Below are 17,868 nucleotides of genomic sequence, written 5' to 3'. Positions count from 1 at the left end.
TTGCATCCACAGTAAATCTAGCCTAAGTGCCAGCCTCCGTAGTGACTGCTGGCTCAATCCTTTTTGCTTGCTACTTATAACCACAGATAGCAAGCAAAAGGATTGAGCCAGCAGTCACTACGGAGACTGTCACTTAGGCTACAGTAAATTGGAGTATAGCATAACACACTACAGTAGGTTTGTACTGAAAAGGATAAGCTGCAAGTCTGGACAGTTTCATGGACTTGTTCAGCCATGGTGCTTGTTACATAAATGAATGATCATCAAAACTAGGATAACATTTTACACAGTATTAAAAAAGTTTCAAATGATACAAATTTCACTGCAATTGTTAAAGCTACGAGATGTAATCAACAAATGTTAAGTTCTCGATTTCTTAAACTCAAATGGACACATGGAATTTCCTCATAATATCAAAACAATACTGAAGTGGCCTATCACCAGTCAGATCTTACCTGTTTCAGTATGACACCATACTTGTAGAACTTCTGTGCTGTAGTGGCAGCATGCTGGATTTTCGCGGGAACGGCGAACCCTAGTACGGACAGCTGTCGTACCTCACGCAGCAGCGTCACCAGCTTCTCGCTGTACATCACGTGCAGCTTACCGTCCTGGTGGTCTAGTTCCATCAGCCGCCCACTGATCTGTAGACTGTACCAAATAGAGAGGTGTTAGTTTAGTTAGTGACTAGAATTTTGTCTGAACTAGAACGTCTGCTGCCCTAACCCTCATCTCTGCCCTTACATAGGGTTGTTGGAGATATTGATCGGGAGTTGTTTCCCAGTGCCTGAGAGGCTGATGCGGGTCATCCAGTGCACTCTCTGTGTCCTATGCCCAGCCGCCAAAATGTTCCCTGCAGTACGTTTGCCTCTATGTCACTTAAAGAGAACTTTAGAAAACTTGTCCAACCCTGCGGTACTAACCCTCACACCTACCCTTACATACATGTGTAGGGTGGTGGTAGGTGTTTCTCGGTACCTGAGAGGCTGATGCGGGTCCTCCAGTGCGCTCTGTGTGTCCATTGCCCAGCCGTCAAACTGTTCCCTGCAGTATGTCTGCATCTCCTCCTGCACCTCCGCAGCCTGGCGTTGGTACGGACGGAACCCCGACAGGTCTCCTAGCAACGCCTCCGCCACGTTCAACGTTTCAGCAACCTAGGATTATCATAGGACAACAATTTCAAGCATTTTGCAACAATCAAACTTTTGAAAATCCCACTGTTAACTGCTCAGTGTTTAAGGGAGTCGAAAATAATCTTGAAAGCTTTTTGAAAATATTTCCCCCAAAACGTACACACTTAGTCTTAAATGGGCCAAATTATTCTTGCTTAAGAAATAGTCAAGCAATTGTAAAGTTTCAAGCTATCCTGCTAGAAAATCACTACAAACTATCAACTACAAATGCAAGACACATCTTTGCCTGATACACAAAGGCATTTGTCTTTTACAGTAATACTGTAAAAATTGAAATGTTTGCGATGGTTTTATTTTAAAGTTTTTGCATTGACCTCTTTAGTGAGAAAATATGAATTTTCATTGTACATGACAGTATTGCTTTTACAGTCTACCTTTAAAAATGTACTACAATATTGTTTTAAATGCAAACTCCATAGACAGCAACACCCTCCTTCCACATATAACTGGGAAAATAAGTCCTGGCAAAAACAGATGAATTTACAGAATGTGCTGACCTTGGCCTCCAGCTGCCTGACCCACACGATGTTGTTGACCAGTTCGGGGTGGTTCTTGCCCTTGAGGGGTGCACGTTTGCCCCCACCTGACGACCTGTCCCTGAAGTCATCCCGCATGCTCTTCACATACACCTGCAGCTGGCTCAACAGCATCTCTCTGCAGGAATAAAAACAAAATTAGAGTCATTTCGGAGCTCAAAATACTTGTGTGGCAGGTTCTTTTAATAGCGTGCTCAGGGTGTGGCTCTCCCCAAACACGGGACCCCCAATGCTAGGAACTCATTTTTCACTTGAGTGAAGTGAGGAAAGTCATGTAAACTAAAGTGCCTTTCCCAAGGATACAAGATCGTGACACTGCAGGTTTCGAACTTGGGACCTCCTGAGCCTGAGCCCAAAGCGCTGCCAATTACACCACGCAATCTCACTGGGTGAATATACACTTTTGTGCATAGCTATTAGGTAAAGGTACTATTGTACACTGTATACACCATGTTGCTGATACATTATCTACTTATCAGAAAAATAATGTTTTTACAGTATTTAAAATTCAGAAGTTTGCTAAAGAGTTCATTGCAGTTTTCCAAAGCTTGATGCTGTTTTATTTTTTTGTCTTGTCTTTTTCTATTCTCTTGTTTTAATGATATTCTACTTTATTATCATATGTTATGCACACAATTTCTTTTTGCGCACGTAAAGTTTTACATTTCATGCACAAGTGTTACCTACCCCCCCCCAAAAAAAAATTCTCTGTTGAAGTTTTTACAATGAATATTAATCCCTTAAACGTCCATGTCTAATGACAATAATGACTTGCAAATGACACTGTACCTTTCAGCGACCAACTCCTGGCTGATGCTGGGTCTCTTCACCAGCTCTCGATAGCGCTGGAACTCTCGTAACAGCTGGAACAGAAAATGAAGTGAGGCATTTCAGCAGTTGTTACATACTGTTATGTTTCCTGACAAGTGCATTCAAACCTTCATACATTGATGAAGGTTAGACATCCAGGAAATACGATATGCCAAGTAGTAGTTACTCAAGCAACTGGATATGTTTATGGAAACATATCCAAATCATATTCTGGGTTACTTGAGTAACTGAGCAATTTGACAACATCATCTGTGGACTTGATATCCGGAAATACCGTTTTCAAAAATAGTGGATATAGGTTACCCGTGGATAAAGGTAAACTAGCATTAACATAAGAAAATCCCCTTCTCACCTGATGTGGTTTAGCCTGAAGTTCCAGTAACCTTGACCTCAGCTTGGATGCGACCCTCTGTTCTACAGGTAAGATGGCGTGCTCGTACTGTCCTACAGCCGCCTTCCACTGGGGCTGTGTATAGGGGTTGTACTGGAGGGGGTTGAGGCTACTGAAGGGGCTGAATGCATCCTGAGCCTTTAGCTGTTGCTGCTCGTCAGTTGTTAGAAGCTGTAGTAGCTGTGCGTTCACTGTCCGTAAAGTCTGGATCTGTCAAACAAACAAAAAACAAGGCGGTGAATTCACTTTCCTTATGGTCTGGATCAGTCAGTCTAACACACAAGGCCAAGTTCTTGGGTGATGAATATTTAACTACAAAAACAGAGCTTTGGATCTCAGATTAATTACTTTTCTGATGATGAATCTTTCATCAATTCATTCATTTATCCGTCCATCCACCTGTTCATCCATTCATTCCTCCCTTCCTTTCTTCCTTCATTCCTATCCTTTCATTCCTCCCTCCCTTCCTTCCTCAGTTCCTTTGTTCATTCATTCTTTCGTATCAAACCTACTTTGGAGAAGCCAACAGAGTCTTCTATTAAAGCTGTGTCTGAACACTTTTTTATGATTAATCATTACACAGTACTGTGAAGACTCCCCTGAATCCACATACCTCCTCCAGTCTAGCCTTGAACTGTTCCAGGGTTTCTGGGACATACTTGTCCCCCTGCCATGGGTGGAGCGGAGAGTGCTGCTTCCACGTGCTGGTCAGCGAATCACAGGCGGAGATCCACCGCTCGCAGATGGACAGGGACAGGCGTAGCGACTCCCTCACGCTGGCGTAGGGGCCGTGCCAGAGGTCAACGCCGGACAGTTTGAGCTGGATGTGCCGTGCAAGAGCACCCCCTGCCAAAGACAAATGAAGCAGTGATTATACAGGTTACAAACTTGGACATGCCATGGGCAGTACACTAAGTGAGAAATCCACAATATCGTCTATTGTTGCAGCCAGTGAGAGTATCATTTTTCTTATCTTTTTATAAACTTGATCTTTTTAAAATTCATTCTGCCGTTAGTTAGTAAATTATGAATAACCTTATGTGCATTACAAGAGAGGGTATAAATAGTGCTGGACATCTTTTGTAACTGTTGTGTAATTATATGTATCAATGCTCTAGAATGCCATGTTTACTTGAGTGGCCGAGGCATCGGCTGGTTGATTTGTTTTTTATCTACAAAATGTATAAGATTCGTACGTTTTGGCATTTGGTTTTGTGAATTCTTCATAAAATTTGTTTGGATGCTTTTAGGCAACCCTGGTATTGTAATGAACACATCCTGCAGACATACTTACCAATGATGCCCATGAGGTGAGCCATACGAGGTTCTGGGTAGGGTGGAAACTCTGTCTGTCCCCACACGTCATCCAGGACTTCCTAAACAACAGCACAGGCACAAACAAACAAATAAACAACCAGGGAGGTTTATAAAGTACATGTATGCTCAGCAGTTATGTTGCAATGATGCTTCGCTACAGCTTGTGTATTCATCCAAGCCACCTCTTCTCTTCTTGCAATTTGATAAGTGTGTTGGGTTCTTTTACATGCAAATGTTTGACAGTTGGGGCTAATGCCTGAAGTTGACTCATATAAAGAGATGCCAGCTGGGATCACTGTATAAATGTCATAATATGTAAATACTTTACGTTTGTGACCACATATGTAAAGCAGTGACACCTATACATGTAGCTGCAGTATTTGTAAACCGGTCTTTATTGCTTTGAGGAAGGTGACAGACGGTCACTAAAACGTCAGTTGAAAGGTTATGAAAAAAGACTTGCTTAAAGACTTTACAAAGCTTTACACGGTAATGTACCAACCTGATGAAACCATTAACAGATGTTTTACCTCTGTCTGTTCCACCAGTTCTGCAGCCTCCAGCAGCGACAGGGACTCCAGGTTGCCGTAGTTTGCGCTGACGGGTTGGAACAGCGACTGGAAGTGCTCCGCCCGCTCCTTGACTTCCAGCTTACGTCCCGTCACCGCCGTGTCTGCCCAGTAACGGAACTCATCTGACGGCGTTAGGATTCCTGTGGGAGGCACGATACATACAAATATCAAACCATGTACATGGTTTTTGTCAACTTTAGTGCATTGCCACTACGTCAGTAATGTCTTCGATTATATTTGAAGAGTAAAAAATATAAAAAAACATGTTTGCTGTAGTGGTATATGAACTTTAAAATTGTATATGCTTTTATGACACGGTCATATTGCTGTTGTTAAGTTCTACAGTGCTATTTCTACCTATCAAATTGTTGTGGCAGTGTAATAGCTACTACAGTGCTATTCCTACCTTCACATTGCTGCCAATTACCTGTCACACCTCTCTAAATTACCCCACAGTGTCACATTAATTGCTATTATCCTAGTCTGTGTAACACAAACTCTGCTGTAACTGGCCCCTCCCCGGGGGCCGGCGGATGTTGGGTGGGCTGCTATAAGCGAGATTTAATCAGGCTACTATTATCCCCTTCCTGCTCATTGAGGAGTCCTGTACATGTGACATACTACTACACTGCTGTTCCTACCTGTCATGTTGCCGTCGTCCCCTTGCTGCCCCCTGAGGAGTCCTGTGCATGTGACACACATTAATAACTTCTACACTGCTGTTTCTACCTATCATGTTGCCCTTGCTGCCCCCGGAGGAGTTCTGTGCCCGTACAACACTGCCTCAATAACTCCTACACTGATGTTCCCAATCATCACACTGCTGTCAGTAACTCCCCCAGTGCTGTTCCTACCTTTCACATTGCTGTCAATAAGTCCTACACTGCTGTTCCTACCTGTCATGTTGCTGTCGTCCCTTCTTGCTCACTGAGGAGTCCTGCACATGTGACACACATTAATAACTTCTACACTGCTGTTTCTACCTATCATGTTGCCCTTGCTGCCCCCGGAGGAGTTCTGTGCCCGTACAACACTGCCTCAATAACTCCTACACTGATGTTCCCAATCATCACACTGCTGTCAGTAACTCCCCCAGTGCTGTTCCTACCTTTCACATTGCTGTCAATAAGTCCTACACTACTGTTCCTACCTGTCATGTTGCCATCATCCCCCTTGCTGCCCCCGGAGGAGTCCTGTGCCCGCACAACGCTGCCCAGGCTGCTGTCCAGCTCACTCAGCAGCTTCTGCAGCTTTGGATCAAACATCCGACTCCACTTCTCATCCTTCAGCAGCATCGGCGCATAAACCTGTCAAACAAGCAGAATGATGTCGCCTTATAAGTTTAAGATTTTATGCAATTCTACAGATCTTTTTCTTCTGTTACATGTAAATTACAACCAGGTTTCAGTCACTGGACAGAGGTACAGAACAAGCTAACATTGATCAGAGCTGAAAAAAAACAATTGTATACTTAAAATTGATGTTTTTTGCAGTGTTGTAGGTTTGAAACAATTATGTATCGCAGTTGTAATAGATCTAACAATGGAAAAATGATGGGAAGACGGCAAAAACAAGACCTCTGTTAACATTGCCAGATTTAACCTTAAAGGGAAAAGGAAATCGAACCTATAGCCAATGACAGAGTGAATGTCCATGGTATCACATACAATAGACAGCAATAATGCTACAAGGCTACAAGGATAGTCATCTACTATACCCTACCTTACCCATGACCCTGCTGTATTCCTAGTTCAAGTACCAATTGGCTGAAAACAAAAGATAAAGATTGACAAATACTGCATGACTGACAATGTCTGCTAGCCTGGGTGCTATCCGATGTCAACCGGGGCTCCTTACATTCGCTGCCCTAAAGGCCCTAAAGGCAGCAAGTATAAGGAGCCCCAGTAGAAATCGGATGCTAAATGTCTGCTGCATAGCTGCCTACCTTGTGAAGTGAGTGGTAGAGCGCCATGACTGGTGAGTCCAACATGGAGGACACAAACACGTTGGAGTGCAGGTTGTCGGGGGTGATGGGGTCGGGTTTCAGCTTCACGAACACCAGGGTCTTCTGACTCTTCTCTCCGGACTGTTCCACCTGCACAGCAGAAAAAAAATCTACTGTTACAGTTCTTGATTTTGTTTAATATCTAAATATTAACAGTTACTGACTGTCACCAACTTTTTAGCAGTCCCTATTCAACCACAGACGGAGGAGATGAAGAGGGTGGCAATGCACCAGATTGAGAGACAGCTTGCAGAAGCATCTAGGCCCTACCTGGCCACAGACTGTGAAATGTATTAACCCTTAAACTAAACTGCCAGAGTTTCAGCCCTATAAAATGCTATCAGTACCAGGGTTGGCCGCCGACCTCCAAAAAGAACCCCCAAAAAAGGCCGAAGTCCCTAATTTCCGGGGTTCGTGCGCTATATGCGCGCAAAGCTGCTACTTTGGGGGAATACGTAATATCCCAGATATATCCGGGCATGGCACACGGGGCATAAAAATGTGTGCCAGATATCCGGGTTTGGCAGTTTAAGGGTTAAGAGACTGGAGCGGATCAAGGGAGGGGTTCCTTCATTCATATGCAATCCACAACTTCTGTGAAAAATCTTGTTATGTAGATAGAATGCAAGGTCTAGTGAGAAGTGGTTCATAAGCTGCATAAAGTTTATGGAACTAAACTTTTCTTGCAACTGAGGAATGAAAGAAGCCATACAGTATAATATCTGCCTATCATTTTCATCACATAATTAAGCGGTGGATTGCTCATTCTTTTACAAAGAACAGAATTAGACGGTCTAATCTTTATGTTGGAAACCACAGATAACTTCTGCCTCAGATCGTATACATACCTTGTTGTTAAAGTGAACCTGAGCGGACCCCTTGGTTCCGTCGCACCATGCCACGAGCAGCGGACACCCTCCATCGTCCAGGAAGTTGTTGATCTCCACAGATCCGTGCAGCTTCGCCAGGCTGGCGTCACCCGGGTCCAACCCAAAGTAGTTGGCCGTGGAGGCCAGCACGAAGTCTTTCCGCAAGTCTTTGGACATGGTGCCTCTTTTTCACTCCATGTAGGTTGAGTTTCCCCAGCAGTTTCTAGGGTTATTTAGGTACAGTTATCAAGATGAATAACAAAAGCAGGGCTGTCTCTAGGAAATTTGCTTTTAAAAAAGACAAACTTTAAGGTAGTCCCATACACTTTTTGAGGTCAAAGGGGCAGTGGGTTGTTTATATCAACTATTTCTAGACTCTAGGGCACAGTGTTGGAAGGCGGAGCCCATGCTTAAATTGCTTCCACCACCTTTTTGGCTTTTACCTCCCCAACCTAAGTCAAGTGCCTTTCCAAAGAAAAAAACATCTAGCTAGGAATGCCAGGAACCAAAGTCAAGTTAGTTAATTTGCTGTCATAAATCGATCTTAGTTGTTGTTGTTCTTAGTTTTTCAGCCACAGATATCAAAAGTCGATCGACTTGGTGGGGAGGGGGGCGTCGTGCGACACACCATACCGGCGACGATCAACGCCCGTAAACTGCTCGATTCGGAGCGAATAGATTTTGCAGAGACTGCAGAAAATCACATCGTAGTCTTACCTACGTACTCCTGTGTAAGGTTGGCTGCTGTGTAGTTCTACAATGTTTGTTGACGACCTGAGACTTTCCCGAAGTTTTCTGCTGAATTCGTTTTCCAGCGCCAATACATTCGCAGGTATGCCGAATTGGTAGGTGTCTCTTGTATCTTTGAAGATGTGCCTGTATAATATTTTGTATGTTGAGGAATTAATTGCACATTAGCTGCATTTTATGTGCTAAATCATTTTCAATGAGAAGATATATATTATTTCTTAAAGAAAAGATGTAGCTTTAAGATATCTTTTTAGTTTACTCTTGAAGGTAGCGCAAGGCACTAGTTAGGAATGCTTTGAACAGCCATTTGTTTCATAGAGCACTAGGCAACGCAAGGCTGACAGGTGTTTTTGGCGACGGCTTCAAGGTGGAGCCATTTTCAAATCCCGGTGGTATTGGTGGCATAATATTGTTGGCTCAACAGGTTATAGTCTATGCAATATCTTACTCATCTGCTATTACTCCACAGAACTGGATATTTTATGCAAATGAGTGACTTATTTGCATAATTAATGACAAACACAATTTTACACTAGCGGTTAAGGTAAAATCATTTGGCGAACTATGAAGGTATGGGGTCATGGAACATGGTGTTATGTTATGCATTTCGCACTTTTGTATAGGGTCGACTCTTGTTCGTTTTAATGGATTTGGTTTCGAGTGTTGTGTAACGTCGATGTATACTTAAGTATGATTTGGCTGGCGTTTGGCTTCCTTTTTAAGAGGCTGGCCTTAATTAGGGAAAAATATCTATGATTTCAAAACAAACTTAATTACAATGAGCATTACATTTATCACAGTTCAGTTCCAGGTTTAAAAAAAGCCGCAAGCTGATTTTTATAACTTTGGCAAATATATGCTTATACAGAATGTTTGGAAACTTGATTCTTGTCGATCACATTTCCTCCGTTACTTTAGCAATACTGATTTTATGCTGAACTCTCGGGACAAAGCAATGACCTACTTTGGCCCCAGATTGCGGGAATCTGTTGAGCTACGCTTAAGGGATTTACGCATGTCAGTCAGCCAATCAGAAAGATCAAAACACATGCGGGTAACGTTAAGTGAGTCCTACAGGCTGGCCCCGGTACGCGCCCAGTGCCCTCCTGGACAGCGGGCAGAGCGGTTGGGGAACACTTGTCGTCTGGTTCTTCTGCTTCCCGCTAAATTTTCGTTGCTATTCTTCTGAACGCGTTTTATTTTCCCTTGTCTTGTTGACACTTTCGTTTTTTTTTTTCGTGACAACTTAATCCTTTGCTACCACCCCGGACGTTGCGTCGAGGATAATTTAGTGATACTAGCATTGGATCATTTTGCTGGGACTGGGTGAATTCCTATCGGAGCTTGGTGTAAACTTCGGCGGTAAGTCCTTCTTTTTACTTTTCATACTAGTTAGGAGTCTCTATCCTCAATACTTTTTCTAGCGATGGCCACACCTCAATAACCAAACTAAAGTGGTGGAACCTCAGACTGATGACTAGGCATAACGCTTCAAGTTCGTTAGCTAGTGGTAAGTGCATCACGGTGTGCCACTGTGCCTTATCGGTTGCTTCAGCATTACCCTCCCGCGGAATGTCCTTGTCCGTTGTTCAAAGTTGACGATCCTGTCCGTCATCCTTGCGTGCAGGTATTGTGCAAATCATGCGGCTTTGCTACGGCTCTCGTATTTTAGCCTGCCGCCCATGTCCAGCACACACCCACACCGAATCCCCCAACTCTTCTTCTAGATAGGTGAGCTGGTTTGTTTTATGTGCAGAGGTTCTGCGTTTGAGGCTTATTCCTGCATCTCCTTTATACGCCGGGTCACGAAATGACAAATACTATGATCCCTTATACATTTCCGAGATGAGGCCGACCGTAGATCGAATTCTGGCCCGTTGATCCACTTGATTTTATCCATATGGCCAAGCAGCAGGGTTGTGTTACAGCTTGTTTGGATTCGGAAACTGCTTTGCACGCCTTTAGTTTAAAGTTTTTCGGTGCACAAATTCCTCACGTGCATAAACCCCGTTTCCGGTATTCGGGAGCTCTGAAGACCTCTGAAAGTTGTAAAGCCGGCGTAAAGAGGTAAGTAACTAGATCCCTGAGCTGATGTCAGCGTTGTCTTCTAGTTAAAAGTCCATCCACGCTGTTTGCTTGTAAAGATAAGGTGTTTGACCGGGTTAAACGTTAGAAGTGGAAGATGAGAATGCCAAAGAGACGTATTTGCCTGTGCGTATGTGTGTACTTGACTGTGTGTATCTATATCGCATCGCGTATCGACTTATGTGCGCGCGCGCGTTTGTGTGTGCATGTGTGCGTGTGTGTACTGTGTGCGCTCGCGCGAGTGTGTGTGTGTGTGTGTGTATGTGTGTGTGTGCATGTGCGCGCGCGCGCGCGCGCGCGCGTGTGTGTGTGTGTGTGCGTGTGCGTGAATGGCTTGTGCAGATGTGTGTGTATATGTGCTTATCGTCAATTCTTGTTCTTTCAGGTTTTCGTATCTAGCGGTAACTACGCACAGGAACACGAGGTTTCAGGGAAGGACTGTGGATGACCATGGATGTCCCAGCCATTACAGCTCTAAGTGCAGTGACTTTCGTTATTGTTGTCTACTTCCTACTCTCGCGGCTGACTGCACAGTCGTCATCTTGGCCTAAGGTTTGTTGATCTTTGTGTTCAAGACACACAAAAATTGATACGAAGTTCTAAAATTTGATGGAACAATCCTTGTAGAATTGGATAATGTGATAAGCCCTTTCACACATTCGAGTACGCATGAACAGGCGACAGGAATTCTCGTTAATACGTCAAAAGTGAAGGCTCTTGACTGTAAACATACTGCCATTTTGTAGGTGCCATTATCGTCTGGGAACTGTTACGCGAATCTAAACAATGGTCGACATGAGATTGTTCACGTCCAAGGGGCCTTCACCTTTGACATATTACCCAGAATTCCTTTCTCCCGCACATGCGTACTCGAATGTGCGAGAGGGCTTATTTGGTTTATGAAAGCCATGGAGAAGACGAATCAAGCAAATTAGGACTTCATTTCTATATTAAGTTAGAAATAATAAGAACATGATTTATTAGATATAATAGTAATTTTTCTGACATTTGACTTAAGGTGCTAACATACATGCATTGTAGAGTACACCTATGTTTTATAACAAGGAGACTATGAGGCCGTGGAACTCTCTAATTGCAATTGCGTCATATTTGAACGATAGTATTGTACCAAACGACCCATTCTTGATGACAATGTCAAATTTCTTTTTTTCTCTATTTCTAGACTAAGCAACTTCTGGCTTACACTCGAAAGGTGATACCAAAGAAACGAAAATTTCAACTTAACCACAACTCGCTTGACGACTTCGTACCAGCGGGAGAAGTGACAACTGTTCATGACGTGGCACAGTTATTTACTCGTCGTGGGAACGAGTTTTCTGTTTACAGTGTAGACTGGGACCAAGAAGTGGTTGTGCTCATCCGACCGGTGGACGGGGCGGATCTGAAAGCACATCCGTTCTTTCGTGAGGTTTGTATTAATACACCTTTCTCATGCGGCGGCCATAATACATCGAACACAAGGTCAATGAGGCAAACAGACAAAACCTATTTCTAAAATCAGCTCCCATTTAGGTTTCCACCAAACCACACAAATTTTTACAACACAAGATCAAATAATGAATATCATAACTAGTGTTATGCACCGCCAGATATAACAAAAGCCATAGTCCCTTAGGTGATGCAAAATAAAAACATAATAATGCAAATATTTCACGGAGATGCAGCCATTCTCTTACCGGTTGCTTTTCTACTTTCCATGGTATAATTGGTTAAATTTCTGAATATGATGGACAGTCTTTTGTTTGCCTCATTGAACTCATTTTAGGCCTATCATGGTCGCCGCGTGGGAAAGGTGGACAGTTTTCACAGCACCACCACCCCCGACCGTCATAGAGTAGAAATGCAAAGTGATGAAATAACTAGTCGAAATGTAACATTTACAGGATGTATGTGATTTTCTTTACTGCTTTGGTGCCATCTTTTCATGAGTGATATTATAATTTCTTTATGTTGATGAAATGAGTAACGTAGTAAAATAAGTATGTTGATAAAATGAGGATGCCCATCCCACATGTCAGTCTCAGTATGTATGATACAAAAATTCTCCCTGAATTACTGTAGTTATCTATTCACAACCAGTGAGCATCATTGGTCTGTCACCTTCTTCAGGGTAATGATGACTCGTTCACTTTGCACTCCAACTATGTGCATTGCTATCAATGTGCTCCTGGACGTAAAGCTAAGGGCACAACCCGTCGTACGTGCAAATACGTGCTGTCAACGTGCCAAAGCGAGGGCAATCTTTTGGGATCTGTAAGTGGTAAGTACCGCCTCCGTACGAACTTGTAGGGAATCCGACGGATTTTTTAGCACGCAGACACGCCGTAGAACGTTTACGTGCCGGCACAACTTTGTGTGCCATCGGGCTGCGGATTCGCCCCCCCGTACGTACGGGCGACGCGCCAGTCCTATACAGCCTGAAGGTTTTCAGATATACGTGGTGGAAGTGGCCTCCCAAAGAAACGTACAGACAAATTGCACGTACGGCGGGTTGTGCCCTTGGCTTAAGAGTGACACATAGCTGCAGTGCAAAGTGAACCAGCCATGATTGCCCTGAATTCGAAATTGACAGGCGGTCACGTTGGCTGTTATGTTACCCACTGTTGTGAATGAAGAGCTTTGTTCTGCATTCATTAACCCACCTGCTGAAATCACTCACGGAAGATTCGTCCTGTGTCAAGGCTCAGAGACGAAACGCAGCCGAGGTTCTCTGCGTCCCGCTGGAGCGACTCCAAGAAGTGGCGAGCGCCGTAGCCGACAAGGTTGCGCATGTGAAGGAAGTCTTCATCTTCAACACAGGTGAGGAATTTGGGATATTACTTAAAGGTGCACCTCCAATTTGCGCCTACCCGACCGTTCGGTATCCTTTTTCATCTGATGGGCCTATAGTCTTGAAGTGAGAAATTCGTATTAAGGGTAGCCATCTTAAACACCTCGTTTTTACCTTTCCCTTCAATGTACTATTAATGTTAATCTTCGTGGTTTTTGCTCCGTTTCTTCTTCTTCTCCTCCAAACAAATAACAGAATAAGGTTAATGATCTGGGCCAGACGGCTGCCACCATGGATACTGGCAGGTTAAGTAACAGACACCCTGTGGTGTTCGATTACATTATGTAGCAATTTGGCAGGACAAAGCTGGCGGGGCTGATCACCTCATAGGTATACATCAATATGTTTGAGTAAGAGTAAACTGATGCGTAGTTTATGTGAAGGTTAACACGTATCTACCTGCAAATGGCACATTTCTAGTTCATTCTACCCTAGATTCGATTTGACACTACACATGCACGTTTGGAAATCAGAGCCGAGTCAGGAAATCAAGTCATTTCAATGTGCATTGTAGTGTATTTCTTAACTCTTTCAGAGCAGTAATCCTAACAATGATAGCGAAATGACACTTTGCATGTAACGTTATATGTGTTGTTTCAAATTCTATTTACAGCACGATGTGGGACGACTCTGGTAACACGAGTTGTGGAGGCCACCTCGGTGGCACAGTCGGTGAGCGAAGCTGATGTGTTCTCCGTCATATCTGTGGCTCGCCACCGACTCCAGCGGTCCTCCCAGCAAGGCCAGACTCCACCTCGTCACGGCTTCTCTACTGTTCTGTCGAATGAACAGTCTACCACAACTCTCGTCAGGAACGTCGTCACTTTGCTGAACTACAACCTGGTGACGTCAGATCCACGTCACCGTGACGTCATTTTCTACAAGTTCAGACCCGACGTCATCCTCCTGGCTGACCTGCTGGCTCGCGCCTTCCCGTCCGCCAAGACCGTCTTCATGTACAGAAATGGCCTGGAAGTCATTGAATCGATCTGTCGAAACAACCTCGAGGGCAGTCGCGGGATTTACGTGGCTTTAACGTGGTTGTTAATGATGAACATTGACGTGTACCCCAACCCTGATTACATCCGATGTTTCGGAGACGACCCGAAGTATTCGGCGGTGCGCCATCGGGGCACGCTCTGGTTCCACCTGTGCGCGCGGTGGGCCGAGGCGATGCAGCGCGCCGTCTCTCTGCAGAGGAACCAGCCTGGGTATTTCTTCCACGCCGTCATCTACTACCCAGCCCTCCTCAACGACAAGAAGGAGACTTTCCGTCTACTGATGAGGAGGCTCGGTTTGAAGTGGAGCCCAGAGGACCCAGGGGAAGACACGGATAAGATCGAGAGGGCCTTGACCAAGGACAGCCAAGCAGGAACCGTTATGTCATCTGCAAAGTAAGGCCACACACAAATCTGTTAATTTTATTCTTCACGCAATGCTTTCGGGTGTCATTCTATAAACTCTACGAGGGCCCGTCACCCAGAAATAAGGTTATAGAGCACCTAACATTGCCGATTTTCAAAAGGGTTTCGTCTGTAATATTAAAATGATTAGAATTTTGGGAGACATTTGGAAAAGGCTGTACACCTTATATTACGAAATTTGATATTTGCACCTTATTTCTGAGTGAAGCCGTAAAATTTATTGGCTAACACTGGCACAATCACACATTACAGGGGGAGGAGGCATGGCGAAAACTGGACTCCTGACGTTTCACCACGCTGGATGGGGCAGTGGGAACGAGAGTACTTTGAGGAAGTTTGTCGTCATGCTGGGAACGAGATCCCCGGGCCTGACTTTCTTCTCCCCGGCACCATACTATAAATGCATTTAAGCTCGCGGGGAATTAATTTCGCGGTAGCGGGAAAATGAAGTGTAGCGAGATCCTGCGAACTTAAAACGCATTTACAGTACTGTACTCTAGTCACAAACTGATATGAAAACCCGGCGCCTCTACAAACCCGCCTGTCGGAAACCACTTACTGGTCACTTAGCAAGGGTGCTACCAACGGACTGAACAGTCCACTCTTGACTTTGACTTTGATAGTGCTGGCGTTGTCACCTGTGATGATCACTGATCTAACTCTCAATTCGTAGTACAGTACTACATATCTGTCATGATATCGTCTTCATATCTATGATGTTATGATGCAGTATGTCGTAAATGAATGAAAGCGTACTCAAAGCATTTGTGTCTTTGTCAAAATTTTATTATAATACTGTAACAATGTATACAGTTACTGTAGTACATACAAGTAGCGAGAAGGAACAGAAGGCAAATGTTGCGGTGGTTTTAAGTTCGCGATGAAGCGGCCACTGCAAAACCCTAGAACGATGAGATAGAATATAGTTAAGTAGATATAAGTTGATAATAAGTAGACGATATTGCTAATGGTGAGTAGATAGGATAGTATCCGATAGTTAATAATGTAAGAGATGATATCTTTCTGTTATCCATTTTGTGTTTATCTATGTATTTATTTATGTAATTATTTATGCATTTATTTATGTAATTATTTATGTATTTATTTATGTATGTACGCTGTTTACTGCTCTTGTTTTTTGCTTATGTTTATGAGTAGAAGGCTGTATATAAGCATTTATGTCATACCTCTGACGCGAAAACGTTCGATACGGGTGTTCCGGACCGGGTGATAACTTCCGTATCAGACGGGCTCTAAGTTGTATCACACGGGCTCCATTCGAATAAATCGAACTATTTCGAGCGGGACGAGTGCGGCGCCGTCGAAGATTCGAATACCTGATTAGGACGAGAACATTACAGTTGTAACTCTTTTTGTTCGAGGGCACCAAATTTGTTCAACTTCTGGCGCATCTCGCATCAAAACATGGGTTTTCTCAGGTGGGTATGACATAAATAAAATACAACACGGTGTATTCCACATCACCCTCGGTGCCAGCCCTCCCGCGGGTCGGATCACCCTCCGGCCTTCGTGCGATCCTTCCCGCGGTCGAACATGCCCCTATGGCCTGTCACCACCACAAAGGCATGTCACTGCCACTAGCCGCAGCTAGGTACTCATTCACACCTGAGTTAAGCGAGGAAAGTCGTGTAAAGTACCTTTCCCAAGGGCACAAGATCGGTGACACGACAAGCGGATTCGAACCCAGGACCTCTTGGGCTTGAGACCAACGCGCTGACGATCGTGCAACGAGGTCCCACGCGTATATATAATTAATAATATATATATTAACAATTGCATAATTGATAAGAAACCGCTATAATTCCGAAGTGGATGATGATTGGAATTTCATTTTGGGGTCATTTGAAAGTCAAGTTAACCATTATTCTGCAAAAAAATAAATGTAATTCAACATTATTACACATGTGCTTGTATCTTGTACTTGCATGTATGCACGATTGTCAATGATTAAAGGACGTCTTATTTTGAAATCCGTGCTTGTCTTGCCTTGTCACTTTCCTTTCTGTAATAAGACATCGCGCCTAGAATAACCGGAATCTCTGGGTCCCCACGTGGTCCTCTTAGACCTGACTGTAAATGAATCATGCAATTAGGGCCTCATTTACATGATTTATGAGCAAATGTCTACAATAGATCGTTTTCATGTGATGTCACAGTCGCGTTCGAACGTTCGAACGGCCATTTTGGATGATAAGCTGTTCGATCTCCACACGGCTGTGTGTTGCACGTGGTGGACTCGTACGTGGAAAAACGTTTTTTTATTATTATTTAGGAACGATCTGGATGTTTGTTTTGCTAATTACGAGTTCCATGAACACAGGATGCAGCCTACTCGCCGTTTCTATCTAACAAAACTAGTTACAGCCCATCCCTTCTTTGAGTCACTCTTCTAGCGGCCCGCCAACATGGGCCCCGGTGCGGAGTTTGCTCATCTGTGATCAATTGTCACAAATTTAGTCGATTTTGTGCACATAAAGATGTGGTCTTTCAAAAAATAGCACTCTTCTCTGGAGGAAAATAGTTTCATTCCGATTGCCAGGACATTCGAGTCATTCATATATGGAATATGGTGCATTTACATTTCATTATCCCAGTTATTTGCACAATGAGCACATACGTTTCCCACGTCAGCGGTTGAACTAACCTCAAGTCAAGTCAAGTGTAGAGACAGGTTAACCGGTTAGACAGCATCTACAGAGCACATGTGACACGGGTAGGTCAGCGCTGCAAGCTTGAAGATAGCTTTGTCACCAACTTTGTCTTTGGGAATATGTTTACTGTGTAGATTCTAGTTGAAGGAATGAAGGTTGTCTTCTGTCGCTGTGAACAGGGTTTAAAAAGCTTCATAGCATGCAAGTTACCACAAATATGCGTAGCTATTATTGTAGAAAACATGTAACGACCAAGCCTTACCCTCAGGGAATTCTTCTGGTTTTCATAATGGCGATATGCTCGAATGTTTATTTTGTTCTCAGTTTAGCGTATTGGGGGAGAATACAATAACGTTACGGTGTCAAGGTGAT

General features: G+C 43.8%; 3 protein-coding genes across 5 annotated transcripts in view; 2 read left to right on the top strand and 1 right to left on the bottom strand.

Annotated features, from left to right (window-relative positions):
• Positions 1-8,550, bottom strand: part of LOC118419531 (cytoplasmic dynein 2 heavy chain 1-like) — a gene marked incomplete in the record, with an annotated part of 82,495 nt that extends 73,945 nt beyond the window's left edge. The window contains 12 exon segments of the mRNA XM_035825950.1: positions 456-651; positions 979-1,154; positions 1,691-1,847; positions 2,519-2,592; positions 2,913-3,161; positions 3,565-3,797; positions 4,246-4,327; positions 4,799-4,980; positions 5,991-6,147; positions 6,786-6,935; positions 7,694-7,937; positions 8,432-8,550. Coding sequence (XP_035681843.1) covers positions 456-651; positions 979-1,154; positions 1,691-1,847; positions 2,519-2,592; positions 2,913-3,161; positions 3,565-3,797; positions 4,246-4,327; positions 4,799-4,980; positions 5,991-6,147; positions 6,786-6,935; positions 7,694-7,891 — 1,854 coding nt within the window.
• Positions 8,551-9,270: 720 nt separating this feature from the next.
• The window catches only part of LOC118419558 (choline/ethanolaminephosphotransferase 1-like), a 22,580-nt gene continuing 13,982 nt past the window's right edge, over positions 9,271-17,868 (top strand). The window contains exon 1 of one of the 3 annotated variants that reach the window (XM_035825999.1): positions 9,271-9,826. The gene's annotated coding sequence lies outside the window, so the exon portion shown is untranslated. The remainder of the gene's footprint in view (positions 9,827-17,868) is intronic. The other 2 variants (XM_035825996.1, XM_035825997.1) reach the window with 2 other exon arrangements.
• Positions 11,000-16,265, top strand: LOC118419362. The gene is made up of 5 exons (XM_035825723.1): positions 11,000-11,101; positions 11,733-11,978; positions 13,252-13,369; positions 14,014-14,794; positions 15,077-16,265. The coding sequence occupies exons 1-5, from the start codon at positions 11,000-11,002 to the stop codon at positions 15,222-15,224; spliced, it is 1,395 nt and encodes a 464-aa protein (XP_035681616.1). The 3' UTR covers positions 15,225-16,265.

The sequence above is a fragment of the Branchiostoma floridae genome, chromosome 7 (genome assembly GCF_000003815.2).
Source record: "Branchiostoma floridae strain S238N-H82 chromosome 7, Bfl_VNyyK, whole genome shotgun sequence".
Taxonomy (NCBI): Eukaryota; Metazoa; Chordata; class Leptocardii; order Amphioxiformes; family Branchiostomatidae; genus Branchiostoma; species Branchiostoma floridae.
The sequence above is the reverse complement of the archived record's forward strand: the minus strand, read 5'-3'. Positions and strand labels throughout refer to the sequence as shown.